Source organism: Podarcis liolepis (genome assembly GCF_965112155.1).
Source record: "Podarcis liolepis genome assembly, chromosome: 9".
In the NCBI taxonomy this organism is placed as follows: Eukaryota; Metazoa; Chordata; class Lepidosauria; order Squamata; family Lacertidae; genus Podarcis; species Podarcis liolepis.
This window is the reverse complement of record NC_139564.1, coordinates 72689160-72702847: the sequence shown is the minus strand read 5'-3', so window position 1 is coordinate 72702847 and position 13688 is coordinate 72689160. Positions and strand designations below refer to the sequence as shown.

Below are 13688 nucleotides of genomic sequence, written 5' to 3'. Positions count from 1 at the left end.
TGTATACATCCTTATATTATTCTATGTTATCCCTCAATGAATTTGTGTATGTTTATTCAAAACCTGCCAAGGAGTCCAATTCATTTTGTTGTCTTTTTAAAAAAATTGTGAAGCTACAGTTGTCCTTGTCTCGTAATTTGCATGTCAGTTTCACCAGTTCTGCATAGTTCATCAACTTCTCTTGCCACTGTTCTTTTGTCGGGGTTTCCTCATTCTTCCATCCTTGTGCAATCAAGACTCTTGCCGCTGTTGTAGCATACATAAATAAATTCTTTCTTTTCCTTGGTAGGTCTTGTCCTACAATCCCTAACAAAAATGCCTCTGGTTTTTTAAATAAATGTTATTTTTAACATCTTCTTCAACTCATTATATATCATGTCCCAGAATTTTTAAATTTCTTTGCATTCCCACCACATATGGTAAAAGGTCCCTTCCTTTTCTTTACATTTCCAACATATGTTTGACCCCTGTTGAGATTAATATTGAGCAATTACAGGTGCTCTCACACAGAAGCAAGTTCCAGTAAGTTTACCGGCTCTTACCAACAAGTAAGCAGGTTTAGGGCAGCAATCCCGTGTAGTTTTCCCTGCCAGCAAATGCCTCTGAACTCAGGGCACCCCTGGGAAGACATGCGCTTTTAAGATGGGCAGGGTTACTCAAAAAAATGTTCGATTTCGTGACCCCCCCCCCCAAAAAATGCTTTTATTTTTCTCGTGCTTCTTTTTCTTTCATTTTAGAAGGACAATCTCCAAAAGGCAATATTATTATTTCTATTTTTCTTTATCACTAGAGGCATAACAACGGTGGCATGGTTCTGTGGTGTTTTTTTAAAATGTTCCACATTTTGAACTAGTAAAACAAAATGCAATTATTTGAAAGGAGGTTAAAATAATAAAAAAGCCATAAAACTGTAGAGCTGGAAGGAACTCCTAGTGTCAAACCCCCTGCGATGTAGAAATCTTTCACCCACGGTGGGGCTTGAACCCACAACCCTGAAATTGAGACAAAAATCGCATAAGTGATGGAAGCTGCTTTTAGGAAGGGGGAGGGGAACCTAATGTGGTGCTTTCAGAAATTTATGCCTTCGGTTCTTAGTAAAGGCAGGATTGACATCTATGACATCTAGGAACTCTCTGCCAGTTGACACCAGGCAGGCAGGCGCCATTACTGTCCTCTTTTTGGTACCTGCCTGAAACATTTTTGTTTAGGGAAGCCAATTCAGACATGTAGGGTGTTGACAGGCGTTTTTAATCTGGCCATTCGCTTTACTGCTGCTTTCAAACTATTTTTTTACTATTTCAAACCAGGGGTTCCCAAAGTGGGAGGTAGCACCCGCTGGGACGGGGTTACTCCAGGGTGGGCGCCAAGAGGCCATGGCTGCCAACGTTTCCCATTTTTTAAAGGGAAATTCCCTTATTCCGAATAGGATTCCTCGCAAGAAAAGGGAAAAGTTGACAGCTATGCAAGAGGCGGGGGGCGGGCAGGGGCGCTGGAGGTGGATGGACTGACGGGCGTTGCGCAGCTGATTACCCTGGGTCGAGTTCATGACTGTGGTTGAATTAATTCACGTGAATAGTTTTAATTGGGCTTGGAATAAATGTGCAATTAATTGCCGCTCTCTTGAATTTCATCGAGCTATCACCTTCGTTCAAGCCGCTATGCTGAATGCTTCTTATGTGGGTGGGGGCTGGATTTGTGGGGACTAAGGGGTTCCCCCCCCCCCACGAAAAGTTGCGCCTGGGCGCTTCGCTCCGGGCGCCGCTGCCTCCTCCCCGGGGTTGCTTATCTCCGCGCGCGATCTGCCTGCCGTGCCACTTGCGCGCCCCTTGTCACGCCAGCCGGAGCCGCCCCTTTCCCGGATCGCTTCCCGAGTTTGTTTCCAAGGAAAGGGAGCGAGGCCGAGGCGCGCCCGCCTGCCGCGCCGCCTTCTCACGCGAGGCCGGGCGCGCTCCCGGGACACTTCCGCGCTCGCCGCCGCGTCCCCGATCCGCCAGGCTTGCTTAGCGCGCACGTGGCTCTTTGCGCACCGCCAGCCCGCGATCTTCTCCAAGGAGCTCAAGGGGGGGGGGCGCGGTTCTCCCCCTTTCATCCTGCAACGACAACCCCGCGAAGTAGGCGAGGCCAGGTGCCCGTCCACCTTTTCAGACCCAGGACCCACTTGACCCTTTCTCAAGATCTCCCTGTGCTTTCGCATGGCGGTGTGGCCCTGCTGCGTCCCGTCTTGGATCGGGCCACTGTCCACGAGTGGGTCCCGACCCACCAGTTGAAGACCCCTGAGTTAGGCTACCGGTCAGTGGCCGGTCCAAGGCCACAGGCAGGCAAGCCATCAGGGATTTGAACCCAGGTCTCTCCCAGGTCTTAGCCCTATGCTCTAACCACTATACCACACTGTCTTTTCCACTGGCTTAGGTTCCCATTGCAGGGTTGTGGCAGGCATAGCTCTGCTCTCCAACAGTAGGAAATGACCAGGGTGGTGAGATGACTTGGGAGGAGGGCAGGCTTGCCTAAGGCAGGGCCAGCCCTGGAAATGGCCAACTCTGTTTGGAAGGCCAAACTGTTCCACAGCCTGGGTGTAGTCACCAAGAAGGCTCTGTCTCTTGTTCCACTCAGCCATGCCCCCCAGCCATGGCCCTGCCCTCGTACTACCACCCTTGCTGTGTGCTTGTGAAACATGGACCACTTATAAACGCCATCTCCAACTCCTCGAAAGATTCCATCAATGGTGTCTCCGAAAAAATTTACACATCACTTGGGAAGAGAGGCGAACTAATGCCAGTGTACTGGAAGAGGCAAAGATCACCAGTGTCGAAGCAATGATTCTTCAACATCAACTTGATTGGACTGGTCATGTTGTTTGGATGCCTGATTATCGTCTTCCAAAGCAACTACTCTATTCTGAACATAACAATGGAAAGCGTAATGCTGGTGGTCAACAAAAGAGGTTTAAAGACTGTCTCAAGGCAAATCTAAAAAAATGTAGTATAAACACTGACAACTGGGAAACACTGGCCTGTGAGCGCTCCAGTTGGAGAACAGCCTTTACCAAAGGTGTCATGGGCTTAGAAGACGCTTGAACTCAGGATGAAAGGGGAAAACATGTTAAGAGGAAGGCACGTTTGGCACATTTGATCACCCTCACCGTGATCAGCTCCCACCTGGAAACCTATGTCCCCACTATGGAAAGACATGTGGATCCAGAATTGGCTTCCACAGTCACTTACGGACTCACAGTTAAGACCATTTTCATGGAAGACCATCTTACTTGGCTACAAGTGATTGCCAAAGAAGACGAAGAATGCAGAGAAGGGCCTTCTGATGAGTAAAGAGTGGAGAAGATGGTAGGGGAAGAAGCAGTCCCTGAGGTGTCCTGGGCCCTAAGACAGGTAGGTCTTTAGTAGCTAATCACCTATGCTTTGAATTCTGCCTGGAAGCAAAGTGGCCACCAGTGCAACTCTTGAAGGATCCTTGGGACATCCAAGTGATTTATCAGCTCTAGACCATTGTCCACTAGAGGAGGGGCAGCTGAATGCGTGAACTTTCTTGACACCACAAAGAAACAAGACAATATGGATACAGGTAGGTAGCCGTGTTGGTCTGCTGTAGTCCAAACAAACCAACAAACAAAAATTCATTCCAGTAGCACTTTAGAGACCAACTAAGTTAGTAATTGGTATGAGATTTCATGTGCATGCACACTTCTTCGTGAAAGCTCATACCAATAACTAACTTAGTTGGTCTCTAAGGTGCTACTGGAAGTAATTTTTTATTTTTATTTTATTTTGTTAAGACAATATGGAAGTTCTGCCCATGCCTTCATATCAGCGACAGGAGCTCAATCACGCACATAAAAAGTCTTGTCAACAGATAAAAGAACTGCATAGGATGTGCAGAAGTGTGGTGTTTGCGGTGTGTGTGTCAAAGACCCATTACTATTTCTGCAGTGGGGTCTCTGTCTCAAGCATCCTAGAGCCACCCAGCCAGCATGAAAATGGAGCTTTTTATCCACTGTATGCTCGGAGACCTGTGCAGCAAGGCCCGTTCCAGCTGGAGCTCTGCATTCTGGCCTCCATCCAGGAGAAACCGGAGCTGCTCCTCAGATGGGGAGTAAAGTTTGCGGAGTGTGGGGGACTCCTTTGGAGGGGAGGCATAGAATAAAACTTAGTTGGCCATCTTCCAGTTAGCCAGCAGCGCCGCCTCCCTGCTCCTTTCTTTCCCCACAATAAACGTATAAAAAGATCTTGGAATCCTGCCTTATTGCCTCGTTTGCACAAGTTTCTTTTAATATTTCCCTTTATCCCTTTCGTCTCCTTACTTTCCACTTGACCATATCTCCTCAATTGCTTCCTTCCTTTGCCTGGAATACTTGGTTAGTCTTTTTTTAAAATATGCATTTAATAATGAAATCATAAAACTGAGCGCGTGGAATGCTCTAAGGGACATTCCGACGACCGGCATTCACTGAGCGCGCGAACAAGGCTAAGGCAGGATTTGATAAACTTGGAGGCGAATGGGGGAATTTCTTTGCTGTGTTCCCAATATGTTGAAAAGCAATAAAATAAATCATCAATGGTTCCTTTTAGCTTATTCCCATTGTCTGCAGCCGGGGCCAGGGGGCTCGGGACTTAAGCCCACGCCGTCGGGGCGCAACTCCTGGGCAGCGAGTGTCGGAGCGCAGCGACCCGCTTCCCTGCCGCGAGCGCGCAAAGGGTTGCGAGAACCGGGCAAAACAAAGTTTTTCGCTGCGTCCACGTGACCCGAGGGCTGCCGGCCAATCAGAGCCCGAGGAGGCGCTTATAAAGCGAGCCGAAAGCGGTGCTTCGGGGAGCGTGTTCGGAGGAGGAGGCGAGTGAAGGCATCCCATCCGGAGCCAAAGTGGGCATCGCGGGCAAAGCTGGTCTGGACGGAGCGGTGGAGACAGGCTGAAACTTCTGATCGGTGAGCTGAGCACTCCAAGGGGGCTTCTCCTCCTCTTCCAGCCCCAGTGCTTGACCTGGAAAACGGGTCAGATCTTCCTTGCACGTATGAATGTGTGCATGCACGCTTGCCTGCGGATGGGAAGGACCTTTTTTTGCCTGTGGCCAATTTACCTTTTCTCTGGGTCGTCTTTCTAGGGAAAACAATTGCTATGAGAACTTTTTGTTTAAGAGGGAGCTGGTTATTCCTAACCCTCAATGATTATATGTTCCACTCACATTTTTTTTTTTGCTGCAGAACTGAAACCATAGAATCATAGCATTGTAGAGTTGGAAGGGATCTCAAAGGGTCATGTAGTCTAACGCCCTGCAAACGTTGGCTGTGTGCGTGTGTAAGCCCTTATTGATTTAGAGGAGGTTTGACAAAAAATGCCTCTGAGCATGCACAGAATGCCTTCTAGATGCCACTCAAACAAGCCTGGTGGATGCCTCAGATCAGCTGTGAGCCTGTCCCTGCTGCAGTGGCGTAGCGTGGGGGGTACAGGGGGGGGCCCGGCCGTACCGGGCGCAACATCTGGGGGTTAGGGTTAGGGGGCGCAAATCCACGGATTAGGGGGCGCAAATTACTTGCCTTGCCCCGGGTGCTGGCAACCCACACTACGCCACTGCCCTGCTGCACCCCTATTTTAAAAAAGACCTACCACATGCTATGTAATCATTTTTAAGAGAGATTTTTTTTTTTTAGATGGTGCCTTTCCTCAGGGAATGTGTGAATGGTTTTCCATGTATGCGTGATCTGGATGTTCTGTCCTTGCTACAGCCTGCAAGCCTGGTCTTGGGGGAAATCACATTTCCCCAGCACAAAATGAATTGCTGGTGGGAAGATGTGGCTGTTGAAGTTATGAAATTTTGTGTTCTTTTTTTGTGTGTGTCATGGGCACATGTTGGATGGTGACACAACACAGTCTTCAGGTGAGCACCAAAGTCCTCCTTCCCCCTCCCTGGGTCATTTTGAATCCTGGGACATTTTGTTATTCTGTGTGTGCCTCCTCCCAGTGCCTTATGGTTTCCCAGTACTTGTCAGCGCTGAAACAAAAAACCTTGCTTGTACACACACAAGATTATTTCTCACCACTGCAAGACAAGGGGAGATGTGGGGATATAAAAAATGTGGATCAGGGCCTATAGAACTCTTGTGCTGCAATAAAAAGAGATTAAACATATAGAGACGTATAGAAAAGCCATCACAGGCTGTTCCCATTTTAAATACAGAATCATAGAACTGAAGGGTTGGAAGAGGCCCCAAAAGTCATCTCCTCCAAGCCCGTGCAATGCAGGAATCACAGCTAAGTAAGCCAAAATAAAAAAATTTCTTCCAGTAGCACCTTAAAGACCAACTAAGTCTTTAAGGTGCTACTGGAAGGAATTTTTTTATTTTGACTATGGCAGACCAACACGGCTACCTATCTACAGCTAAGTAAGCCGTGATAGATGGCCATCTGAGCTCCCTTTAGAAACCTCCAAGGAAGAAGAGTCCACTACCTTCCAGTTTGTTCTGCTGTCTAACTGCTCTTACCTTCAGCAGGTTCTTCCTAAGGTTTAGCTGGAATCTCCTTCCTTGCAATTTAGATCGGTCAGTTCAGGTCCTACCCTCTGGGGCAGCTGAGAATGAGCTTCTCCACTTTCCCATCAGATATATGTAGAACAGAAGCTGATCATGCGTGCCTCCTCTGAGTTTACTTTATTTCATTGCGTTTCCAGCCCACCCTTTTCTCCAAGGACCTCAAGATGGCACACATGTCCCGCCCCCATTTAATCCCTACAACCCCCCTGCGATGTAGGTTAGGCTGAGGAGCAGTGACTGATCCCCGAGGTCACGTTCAGTGAGCTTCAGGGCCAAGTGAGGATTTGAACCCTGATTTCTCAGGTCCTAGTCCAGCGCTAACCACTGTACCATGCTGGCTCTCAGAGCACGTTTAGCTTGAGCTTGGCTCTGGCAATGAGTGTGGGCAGTCTAAGGAGGGGCAGGGTGAGGGTACCCTGCATAACTTCTCGAGGTTGGTTTCACACCAGTTGGGAATAGGGTGCCCTTGAGATGTTGTTGGGACTCCAGCCGGCTTTGGCCCCAGCCAGCTTGGCCAACGGTCAAGGGTGATGGCAGCCATCTTTCAGCACTGTCTGGAGGGACGCAGGTTCCCTACCCTGCAAAAGAGCCCAAGGCTGCAGTCCTAAGGATGCCCCAGGAGAGGAATTATCCTCTGGCCCTCCAGGTGCTCAGAGAATTGCAGCACCGGAGGGTACCCTGAGGGCCATCTAGTCCAGCCCCCTTGCAGTGCAGGCATCACAACTGAAGCATCCATGACAGATGGCCATCCGTTATTCAGCTTGAAAGTTGAGTTTGGAGGAATTTCAGTCCTGAAAACACTCCTGATGTCGAAAAGCAAGTGCAGTTCAGTGTTAAGATGGCGCTATAACCATCGGATAGTTGGTCCCTGCACTTACAATGTTGTTTCTCTCCCGCTCTTCTCTTTCTCTCTGCTTTTATTAGGACACTTAAATCTAGGAAGATGAAGGCAGTGTTGCTGGGTAGCCAAAGCATTATGTCTCCTTCAGAAATCCTCCTGGCCATTGCGCTTTTCTGCCTGCTCCTGGTTGTCATCAAATCCTTCCGGCAGCGGATCCCTCAGGGGCTGAAGCAGCTCCCGGGGCCAAGGGCATACCCGCTGATCGGCAACGTCCTAGAACTTCAGAAGAACCCTCACCTGGCCTTGACCCAGATGAGCCAGAGATATGGAGATGTGATGCAGATCCATATCGGCACAAGGCCGGTGCTGGTCCTGAGTGGGCTTGAAACTATCAAGCAAGCCCTGGTGAAGCAAGGAGAAGACTTCTCGGGGCGCCCTGACCTCTACAGCTTCCAGTACATTGGGGATGGCCAGAGCTTGACCTTCGGCAGGGATTCAGGGGAAATGTGGCGAGCGCGCAGGAAGCTGGCCCAGAATGCCCTGAAGGCCTTCTCAGCTTCTGCCAGCCCAACCTCCTCCACTTGTCTGTTGGAGGAGCACGTCTCCAAAGAGGCAGACTACCTTGTCATGAAGTTCCAGGAGTTGATGGATGAGAAAAAGAGCTTTGACCCCTACCGGTACCTTGTGGTCTCTGTGGCCAACGTAATCTGTGCCATGTGCTTCGGGAAGCGTTATAACCATGAAGACCAGGAACTGCTCAGTCTGGTGAACCTGAACAATGAGTTTGGGGCGGCGGCTGCTTCCGGGAACCCGGCAGACTTCATCCCTGTCCTCCAGTATCTTCCCAGCCGTGCCATGAAGGCCTTCAAGGACCTCAACCAGCGCTTCACTGCATTTGTACTGAAGATAGTTAAGGACCATTACACGAGCTTTGACAAGGTATGTTTGTGTGTGTGAACCATTCAGTTTGGAAAGTTTCATCCTTGATTTCTGGCATGTATTCCTGGACCGTCACCAACATGGTAGAAGACCGACCAGGGCATTGCAATGACTTGCTTGCCCATAACCTGCTGCAGGGATAGGCAACAGGGTGCCCTTCACCTGCCATGGTCCAACAACATCTGAACAAGTACCATGCTGCCCACCCAGACTTTAAAAGATTGTATTTGTTGACGGAGCCATAGATCTCCACACAGTAGATACACCAGATTGCATGTCAATGTGCAAAGGAAGCTATATGATGCCTGGGAAATGGGCTCATGCAGAATAGAAACCACAACATGAAATTTAGCCCATATTCTGACATCTGAATTACATCCCATGTATCAGCTATGGAACAGGGTGGTGTCTACAGGGTTGCAGATGGTCTCCCATACAGGCAGTGTCTAGACCTCGACCTGCTTAGCTTTAGGAAGATTGGTATGCCTTGAAGCATCCTGCAGCCAGGAGAGCTACAATGAGCTCTTGTACTTGTAGCTTATTCTGTAACAGCTCATGTTAGATCATACGCTTTGCTTGCAGAAGGGTCGTTCCCTGGCAAACCTAGCAAGAGGATCAGGAAGCAGGTGATGGGAGAGACATCTGCCAAAGTGCTGACAGTCAACAGTGGGCTATTTGTTTATTTATTAAATTTATATACCAGCCTTCATCCAAGGACCACAGGGCACTTTACAGTAAAAAAACACAAAAATACACAGCATAATAACAATCGAAACAACATCCCCCATAGTTTAAAAGACCACAGATTGTTTAATTAGCTAAAGGCCTGTGAGAAGAGGCCTTTTTTTTTGCCTAGTGCCTGAAGGTATGTAGGGAAGATACCAGGTGAGTCTCAATAGACAGGTAGCCTGACCTGATATAAGGGAGTTTTATATGTCTGTCTTCTAACTGACCGGGATTGGCTCTGCAGTAAGAGACTTGAGGACTGGCACGAGTTATCCTCTGGACTTGTATTTCAGGAGAACATCCGAGACATTACTGACTCCCTGATCAACCACTGCGAAGAGAAAAAACTGGATGAGAATGCAAACATCCTGCTTTCGGATCAGAAGATTGTCAATATCGTCAGCGATCTTTTTGGAGCTGGTAAGAATCTGCTAATCTAGAGTCTAGAGAGAACCTTTCAACTGTCTTCTCCCTCCTCCACCTCCCATTGAAGTTATCGTGCATGCTGCTTAGCATAAGAGATTTGCTGGATCAGGCCAAAAGCCTATCTAGTTACAACCATTGGTCATTATCATTTGATACGATGTTCACACCAATTCACCAAATACAAGAACAGTAAACCGGGTGGCGCTGTGGGCTAAACCACAGAGCCTAGGACTTGCCAATCAGAAGGTCGGTGGTTTGAATCCCCACAACGGGGTGAGCTCCCGTTGCTCGGTCCCTGCTCCTGCCAACCTAGCAGTTCGAAAGCACATCAAAGTGCAAGTAGATAAATAGGTACTGCTCCGGTGGGAAGGTAAATGGCGTTTCTGTGCACTGCTCTGGTTCACCAGAAGTGGCTTAGTCATGCTGGCCACATGACCCGGAAGCTGTCTGCGGACAAACGCCGGTTCCCTTGGCCTATAGAGCGAGATGAACGTGCAACCCCAGAGTCGGTCACGACTGGACCTAATGGTCAGGGGTCCCTTTACCTTTTTTTAAACCGTAGCTTCAGATCTCTGATCCATTTTGTGAAGTAGCGCATTGGCTCTCCTGTCTCTGTATCTTAACAACTAATTCAGAGTCTGCATGGTTTTGATACCTCAGTACAGAGAATGGAATCTTGGAATTGGGCTCCTAGACATGTTGCATTAATGTTCAATAGTTTTGCACCTGATGCTGAATATTTCCCCACTTGATCCCTGTCTAGGTTTTGACACAGTCACCACTGCTCTCTCCTGGTCCCTCATGTATTTGGTGACGTTTCCAGAAATCCAGAAGAAAATGCAGGAAGAAATAGGTAAATCCTGGCACTCCTAATTCAAGCGTTTCAAAACTGTGTTTGCCCAAAGCTAAATTTGAATCCATCTTACTTTCTGCCTCTTTCTGGAAACTGCAGACCAAACCATTGGCAGAGAAAGGAAGCCCAGGCTGTCAGATCGTTCCGCGTTGCCCTACACAGAAGCTTTCATCCTGGAAATGTTTAGGCATTCCTCCTTCCTGCCTTTCACAATCCCTCACTGGTAAGGCTTGCACAATGCAGGATTGGCAAGGGAACAGTTTTGGCCTGGTATATTTTATTATTATTATTACTATTTCCCATCTTTCCTCCAAGGAGATCAAGGTGGTGTACATAGCACTCCCTGCTCCATTTTATCCTTGCAATCCTGTACCCACTTACCTGGGACTGGGAATGAAGTTGATAGAATATACAGTACTTCCAGACAGGCATATGTATAGGATTGTACCATTAGCAGCTGAAAAGATGATCCATCAATAGTGTCAACCTGTAAATCTGCCCTGTCTCCTAACTTACTGCTTGACTTCCTCCATGCTTGTCTGAACTCTGCTTTCCTAAATCATCTTACTTTGAATTAAGTTTAATTATACTTTATTCCAGAGATACATGCTTTAGGACTGCAGTCATTTTAACATTCAGCCCATGCCACCTTTATCACATAAGAACTAAACACCTGCAGCTTCTTGTGTATGTATAAATTGTGTTCTGGTTTCTCTCCTTGTAGCACAACCAGGGACACAGCACTGAATGGCTTCTACATCCCGAAGGATCTCTGCGTCTTCGTCAACCAGTGGCAAGTCAACCATGATCCGTAAGCATCTCTGGAACCCACTTTGTAATGCATGGAGTAGAGCTACCATATTCCAGTTTGCCCCAAATAAATGGTTTTGATTCTCAGTGCAAACCCTGCATCCCTGAGATACTTGGCTCTGGATGGAAAGGCTGAGGCTGTAACCCAATGGTGTCAAACCTCAGCCCTCCCAGCCTGGCCCTCTGCACCCCCCATCCGAGTTCTCCTTGGCTGGATCGTGTCATTGTGTGCAGAAACTAGCCTACTTATAAATGTTACATTCATTATTCTTCCCACTTTTGTCCTAGCCATCAGTGGCATGAAGCCCTGGAAGGCTGTCCACGAGGAAATATAGCTCACAGGCCAAAAAGAGAGGCTTCCATTCCCCTGCTATAACTCTTCCCAGTTTCAAGCAGCTGGATTTACTATTGGAGACACCAAAATGGGTGCTTTCTCCAAACCTCATATGAAATGAGAGTCTAACCCAGGGATGTCCAAAGTCCGTTTTGGGAGCCTAATCTGGCCTACTGGTCAGTTTAAACTGGCCATTGTGGCAGTTTATTTCTTGGGGTAAACTCCTTAAAAAACCTCAACATCTTCAGTCCTAAAAAAAAAAGGTCAACAACAACTTTGGTTGGCTCTCACGGCCCTTCACTTCATCAATTCTGGCCCTCTTTGAAAAAAGTTTGGACGCCAATGGTTCCCAAAATGGGGCAGTGGAACTCTAACCCAGTGGTTCCTTGGGGAATTACCTGGGGGGGCACCAAGAGGCAAATGGGGGCACCGGAGGTATAAATGACAGAGTTGGAAAAACTGGCGTCACTGGATCAAGTTCATTTTTGTTGAATTAATGAAACTGGACAGTTTTAATTGTATTTTGAATAAATGTGCAGTTAATTGTTACTGCTCTGAATTTTATTGTGTGGCTTGTGCATACCACTATTCCGAATGCTGCTTTTTGGAGGGTAGGGCAGGGGCCACTGGGGAAGTGTTTCTGGAACCAAGGGGGTGGGGCCCCACGAAAAGTTTGGAAACCGCTGGTCTAAAACACCTGCTCTTTGTTTCTTCAGGAAGCTTTGGCGAGATCCTTCTGCCTTCAACCCAGAACGGTTTCTCACAGCTGACGGGACGGGAGTAAACCGAGCAGAGAGCGAAAAGGTTCTGACGTTTGGTCTGGGCAAGAGGAGGTGCATTGGAGAGAACGTTGGCAAGGGCGAAGTCTTCCTTTTCTTGACGACCATCGTTCAGAAGCTGGAGCTGAGTGTGTGCAGCGGGAAGACAGTGGACTTAACCCCTCAGTATGGACTCACAATGAAACACAAGGAGTGTGAGCATTTCCAGATTAGGCAGCGTTTCTAAGAACCAGTGGTGGCATCTGGGAGCAAAGGAAGATTGGGACGACCGGGGAGGAGGGATTCCTACCCTGCCGTATCTGTAGCTTGACTTAGGAGTGGGTTGGTCACCCAGGCTGTACCATGGATTGAGGCTGTATCCAAATAACAAAAGTGGGCAAATTATATAGGTTGGGTAATGGCATGAGGCACTGTAATCATTTTCATTTAAGTGACTTGAAACCAAGTATGCCCTAGGTGGGCTTGTATGGCATGGAATGACTTCTCCGATTTGACCATAATACTGTGGTGGCTTTGGTCATACACTAAGACTTCACTGGAAGAGTCTTTCTAGGATGCAGACAAGTAACTGAGAGGTTATCATGCTTGTTGTACAAACATACATTTAAGAGGAAGTGGCTAGGCATGTATGTACCCATCAAATGTTGCTTCCTGAAGGCCTTGTTAAAAGGGGCAGTGGACTCACACTTTTATAAACCTTTACTACTAACAGAACATTGTAACCAGATAATCACACTTATATATACTAATAGCAAACTCAGCTTCACACTGTGAGTCCTTACATAGCAAAATGGCACCAGCCATGCCTAAGATGAGAAGAACTAGCAAGCTTGGGTTTGGGATCAAGAGTTTAAAAAATTAAAACAAACTTTAGGAAAATCCTTGATGAATCCACAGACAGACAAACGAGAACAGTGTCTGATCAGTAGTCACAGAACTTTGACAGCACGTTGAAAAACTAGGAAGGAGAAACAAAGGAAATATCATTGAAAACTTCAGGAATATACTTTAAAGTGCAACATTTTGTTGTGGGTCTCACTTGTGTTTACTAAATGCAAGTTGTGCTTCATGAATCATTCTCATATAGTTAAGTATTATGATGCTGTACACTGAGAAACTCAATAGTAAAGAAATTAAATGTAATGGTGGTATATACAGGAAATCTGTTTATGGGGCTATCTATAGAGACATAAGGGACAGAAAGGGGGCTTGGTCCCAGAACATCTCTTGTCTTCCTTGAAATCCCTTTTCCTCTGCAGGCACTTTTGATGTGAAAACGGTAGTCTGATCTGACTTCCCTTCAGTTGGGGGTGAGGACTAACTATGTGTGGCTGCCAAACTCTAGGCGGGGACTATATGTGTACAGTGCTGTTTATATTGATGATGATGTATAAATAAAAATAGCTTTCTACAAGAATTTCAGGCTTGCAGTTATCTTTGCTT

At 47.4% G+C, this 13688-nt stretch overlaps 1 protein-coding gene across 1 annotated transcript; it reads left to right on the top strand.

The window, feature by feature from the left end:
• The first annotated feature begins 1869 nt into the window (after positions 1-1869).
• LOC310686633 (cytochrome P450 1A5-like) lies at positions 1870-13662 on the top strand. The gene is made up of 7 exons (XM_083460535.1): positions 1870-4935; positions 7462-8317; positions 9337-9463; positions 10233-10322; positions 10422-10545; positions 11047-11133; positions 12183-13662. The coding sequence occupies exons 2-7, from the start codon at positions 7481-7483 to the stop codon at positions 12469-12471; spliced, it is 1554 nt and encodes a 517-aa protein (XP_083316661.1). The 5' UTR covers positions 1870-4935; positions 7462-7480; the 3' UTR covers positions 12472-13662.
• The last annotated feature ends 26 nt before the right edge of the window (positions 13663-13688 follow it).